At 48.1% G+C, this 5,313-nt stretch overlaps 1 protein-coding gene across 1 annotated transcript; it reads right to left on the reverse strand.

Annotated features, from left to right (window-relative positions):
- Positions 1-1,688: 1,688 nt before the first annotated feature.
- On the reverse strand, positions 1,689-5,313 carry LOC101862077. The gene is made up of 2 exons (XM_005110732.2): positions 2,563-5,313; positions 1,689-1,996 (listed from the first exon to the last, which is right to left on the reverse strand). Exons 1-2 carry the CDS (start codon positions 5,163-5,165, stop codon positions 1,771-1,773), a joined length of 2,829 nt encoding a protein of 942 aa, XP_005110789.1. The 5' UTR covers positions 5,166-5,313; the 3' UTR covers positions 1,689-1,770.

Consider the following 5,313-nt stretch of genomic DNA (forward strand, 5'->3'; position numbering starts at 1 on the left):
TTCCCAGGATGTGCAAATAAAGTTTGTGGTGTAGCGGTTAGGCACTTGGCCGTCCCACGCAGAACACATGAGTTTGAGAAACCGGCGTTTGAGGTGTAGCGGTTAGGCACTTGGCAGTCCCACGCAGAACACCTGAGCTCGATTCCTGTGTGAGACGAATTTTTATCAAGTTTCCCCACCTTTCTGCTGGGGTCCAAGCCCACCTCCTAAATTATCTAAATTATGTCAATAGGGACGTAAAATCACTGCATCTTATTCAAAGTTTAAAGGCAGGTCTTACTCTCCACACCACAACCCCGTTCAGCGGGTGGTAAGTTTACTTTTTTTTCAAGGATTTAATTTTCCTCTTTTTTCATTTCTTTTTTCTTCTCACTTGGATCAGAATTGAATATGCATACAAAGGATACTAAACAATAATACAATTGATATTGTATGTAGTTTATCAATAGACCTGCAATCGGGGACATAAGCGATCAATTCACCAAAGCTTAACGCCAACAAGTAGCCTTGTCAATGCATTTGGATAAGAAATACAGATCGCAAGGAAATGAAGAATGATACATGTAGAAAATTCGAATCTTTTGCTTTCGAAAAATTTTTTTGGAACAATTCTAAATAAACTCAAGTGGAAAGTGAAAGACAGTAGAGACAAATCACGTTTAAAAAAAGGTTATGTCGAGCCAAAAAAATATTGGTGAATGGTTCTTTTAATTTGTAACAAAAGTTTCAGCCCGTTACAAGCGCAAAGTACTCAGTGACTCCCATATCCTGTATGATAAAGAGTAATCTTCTGCATTATATAGGCTATACATGTATGTCACGCATGTACTCTCTTGTAATACCTCTAGGCTGTGGCACTAATATGACCTAATTACTCATTACTCTTACTAAAATTAAACCCTCTTTCTCACCCCTCCCCCCTTTTCTCTCTCTCTCTCTCTCTCTCTCTTTCTCTCTCCCTCTTTCTCTCTCTCTCTCTCTCTCTCTCTCTCTCTCTCTCTCTCAGTGTTTTTCTTTCCCTCTGTCTATGATCATTTTACAGCAGCAATAGTAAATTGTATTAGATCTAGTGATAGTTGCAGTTAATGTTGTTGCAGGCAGACCCCATCCCTCAACAAAACAAATCCAGGATTTGCTGACAAAACGAGGTACTTATCGGATTTTAGCCTTATTGACCTAGATTGATACGTCAGAGTTGTAGAATCAATTTGTACAATTGATGAGTAGATCTATGAAGTGATAAATGACAGGTTAAACTTGAAGAAAACGGCATCACAGTTGAACTGTCCCCGTGGTTTTATGCATCCCGCATACTTTTGCAAAATTTGATCATTTTTTGCATAATTTCTGATTATTTTCCTTTATCATTCTTTGTTAAAGTTAACGGAATCGCATAATTTCACATTTTTTTAGCTCAGTTTGCATAATTCCATAATTTTTCTTGCATAATTTCATAATTTTTCTTGCATAAGACGACGGGGACAGGTTGAAAAATCTTCCCATTTGATTGACCACTGAGTTGATTTTTGGCCGATACATACATCATGTATCTCCTTTAGCGGATTGCGAGTAGTAACTCATTTTGTTAACACGCCTCACGGTAAATACAGACCCCCCATCCTAACACACACACACACACACACACACACACACACACACACACACACACACACACACACACACACACACACGCACACACACACACACACACACAAACGCCCGCGCACATCCACGCATCCCAGATATAACACATCATGACGTGGCACTGTATCAATGTCCAGGCGGCGTGTCTTCCCGTGATGACGCACTTCCGGCGGTCCCTTGGGTCTGGGTGGACACACTGGGGCCACAGTTCCGTATCCGCTTCCGCCTGTACGGCACGTGCTGTCGTCTGCCAAGGTTTCCGGGGTTCCCTCCCCCCGTGCCGCCCCTCTCTGTGCCCTTCGACATCTGGGTCACACCAGCAGTGCCCACGTCTTGAAGGCTATCGCTGAACCTGACAAAATGGTACAGGTTGAAATATCCTTTGTTTTTGGTTAATGCGACTTGCAACACAAATAAGGCGTCATAAAGGTGCCGAAGAGGCGTGAACGAATAACGTACAAGGAAAAGAAGGACGGGAGATGAAGACGATGCCTATTTTTAAGTTTAATAGGATAAAAGTGCGGCGGGTGGTAAATCGCTGTAACCCCCCCCCCCCCCTCCTCTGCCCCACCTTACCCTCTTTTCAGGCACCTGGTGAATATTGAGCTATTAAGTCGAATGGGCACAGCTTAAGTGGTCAATATGTCAATACACTAACTCAGAATTACGAAGTTCCGGACAAGAACCGACATTTTTGGCCGTCTTGAGTTACGAAGACCATGAGATCAGAAATCAAGCGCTCTATTTTCTCTATCAAAATTGTAAGAGTCGTTATCAAGATATTCAAAGAACTGCATTCGGAAAAGCTAGACACGTTGTGAACCTCAAATGTTTTAACATGAAATGCCTCGAAACTAGGTACTGGGCAGCTAGAATTGTGTTGTTCTGGGGCAGCAAATACAAAACACAGACTTTTACCTATCCCGCAAGAGCAACGTGAGTTCCTCTGGTTGTACCTCAGAATGTTCTTCCTTTTCATCCCACCTCTCTCTTCCGTGCGCCTGACCCTCCTTTTCCTCTTCTTCTTCTTCCTTTTCGTCTCCTTTGTTACTATTATCCTCTTCATCGCAAGCAATCTCTTTCTGAGCACAAATCATGATCTTCATACGTCCTCCAGCGCCGTCTGAATTGTCGGCTACTTTTTCTCGCTGGCAAACTCGATTCACAGAGACTTTTGCTGCGGGCAAAAACTCGACACGACTTTGACTTTGACGGTAGTTGTTGAGGTCAGCCAGGGGGGCGGTGAGGTCGTCCAACCTCTGCTGTTGCTTCTTCGGGAAAATGTCTACCACACCTGCCGCTCGCGCCGACTGCTGGCTCTCCGGATTAACGAAATGGAGACGAGAGCGGGAAAAGTTGTCTAAGATGGCGACTCCCGGCCAGCCCATCTGCGTGACGTAAGAATGGTTCACCTTTCTCGGACTTGCTGCCAAGGCCTGTGGATCGGACCGTTTGTTGAGGGTCACTGAAGTCACTTCAGTGTGGGGGAAGACTCTCTCGTACAACTTTTGCTCATTCGCATCGAGATTCAGTTTTGTATGAGAACCTTGAGCGGACTCAGCGGTCTGCGTATGGGTGCACGTGCCTAAGTTTAAGGCGAGCACTTGCGTGCTGACGTGTCCCACGCTCTCGAGCAACTTTGGCTTAATCGTATCGGGACTCAACGTAAGATAAGAGCACTCTTCCGTCTGCGTATGGGCGCACGTGCCTAGGTCTAAGACAACAACTTGCGTGCCTGCGTGGCTCGAGTTATAACGTGCCCCTGTCTGAGCTAGAAACAACGCCCCACGACCCAAGCCGTCTTCTGCAGCACGGTCAACGACCCCTGGCCCTCCGATAGAGAGGAGTTCCTCAGCGACGGAAAGCTCCGTCTGTATGACACTAGCGGGGCAATTATCCACTCGGCAAAGAACTGGACTGGACTCTTTGTCAGGTGTCTGCTTGCTGGGACTAGGAGGAGGCAAACAGCCAACCTTCCGGTTGTCAGAAAGTGGACTCTCAGCTTTCAGTTTATCGGGAGAGGGATTTTGAATCTTTTGCTTGTCCGGAGACGAACGTTTAGCTCTCTGCTCGTCATCAGAGCGGAACTCTAGATCTTCCCATGTTTCGGACCGGCTGCCTCTGTGCACATCCATCTTTCTTCTCGCTCTTTCCCCGGGCACAAACGGATCAACTGTCGACACAAGTGAAGGACAAGTCTGTGCACGACCAGAATCCTGAATGTCCGTCGCTCTCACTGGACTGTGAAGACAATGATTACCTTCCCCCGCGGACCCACGTGCCACACAAGAAGGGGTTTGGCAGGGAACACGCGCGTCAGGCTGTGACGACTCACTTCCGTGGACGCCACCAGCCGACGCTGGCCCAGACAAAGCCGCACTTCCCTCAGCCCTCGGAGACGCCTCGGTCTGAGCGGAGGCTCTGACACAGATGTCCGGGGCGACAACTCGAGGGGGGAAATCTGCCACCGTCTTGGTGTGCCTCGCCTTGACTTTCTCGATTTTTGGCATATTTTTACTGCCGTGCCGATGGCTCTCAGCTCGCTCCTCCTTCTCCTTCCACATCCTAGGACACAATCGTGGTACACATTTGGTACTCATGTTCTTCAGAATGTCATGAGACGTCAGATGTGCATTTTCCGCATCCATATTTTTAAGTAGGTCAGAGGACGTTAAAAGAAGACAATCTGTACTGGGGTCGTTTAGAACACCAGGCAGCACCTCTGACTCTCCTCTTTTTTCCAACCTCAAGGAGGACCCAGTCTGCGCCTCTCTGCTAGGCTTGATGTCCGTGGCCGTGACCTGCGTGCGGAAATCCCTGACAAGTTTTCCCTCGCCGTCGTCGACGTAATGACACAGCGACGAGTGGCCGGACTCACCACACTGACCTCTCGCCTGCTTCTCTTCCCCCCGGCCCCGGCCCCGGCCCGCCGGCAGATGGCGCCACGGCTGGAAAGCTCGCCGGGAGCTCGGCTTTGTGGTGGCCCTCCTCCCGTCCTCCCCCACGGAACAGCTTGGGCCCTCCCGCGGAGAGATCTGCTCCACGCCGCGCGGGTTCGAATCCTCCACCTCCGATCTCAGGTTGTCAGCCGGGCTGCTGCTGTTGTTCTCGTCCTGGATTCGAACTGTTTCAGCCTTACACTCTCGGCAGATACGCTCACCGCTGTGCCACTCAACCAGGACTCGAACAGATTCATTCTGGCACTCTACGCAGATACGCTCCCCACTGCGCCTCGCGTCGTGAAGACATTCTCCATTCAACAAATCTCTACTAGAACATTCTGTACGAGAACTTTCTTCATAAACTAAATCTATGAAAGGACTCTCTCGAAACAGGCGTTCTTTACTACAGAAGAAATGTCCACAAGGCATCTCTCTGGAAAGGCAATCCATACAATAATAACATAAACCTTCCCAGGGACTGCTTTTGTACTTAAAATCTCCATTCTTCAAGGATGAGAACGTCTGACTCAGACACCTCTTGTTGCGGCTGTTCCCCAGAATATTATCAGCCATTGCCATAGGTAGTAAACCTCGGGGATATTCCTCAAAGTTATGGCCTACCTCATCTTCTGCTCTGCCTCCCCTTCTGTGGGACAGCGCTTCTTTTAGTATACAATCCCCTCCACATTCCCCACCACAATCACCACCACAATCGCCACCACACTCC

Source organism: Aplysia californica, unplaced genomic scaffold (assembly GCF_000002075.1).
Source record: "Aplysia californica isolate F4 #8 unplaced genomic scaffold, AplCal3.0 scaffold00937, whole genome shotgun sequence".
Taxonomy (NCBI): domain Eukaryota; kingdom Metazoa; phylum Mollusca; class Gastropoda; order Aplysiida; family Aplysiidae; genus Aplysia; species Aplysia californica.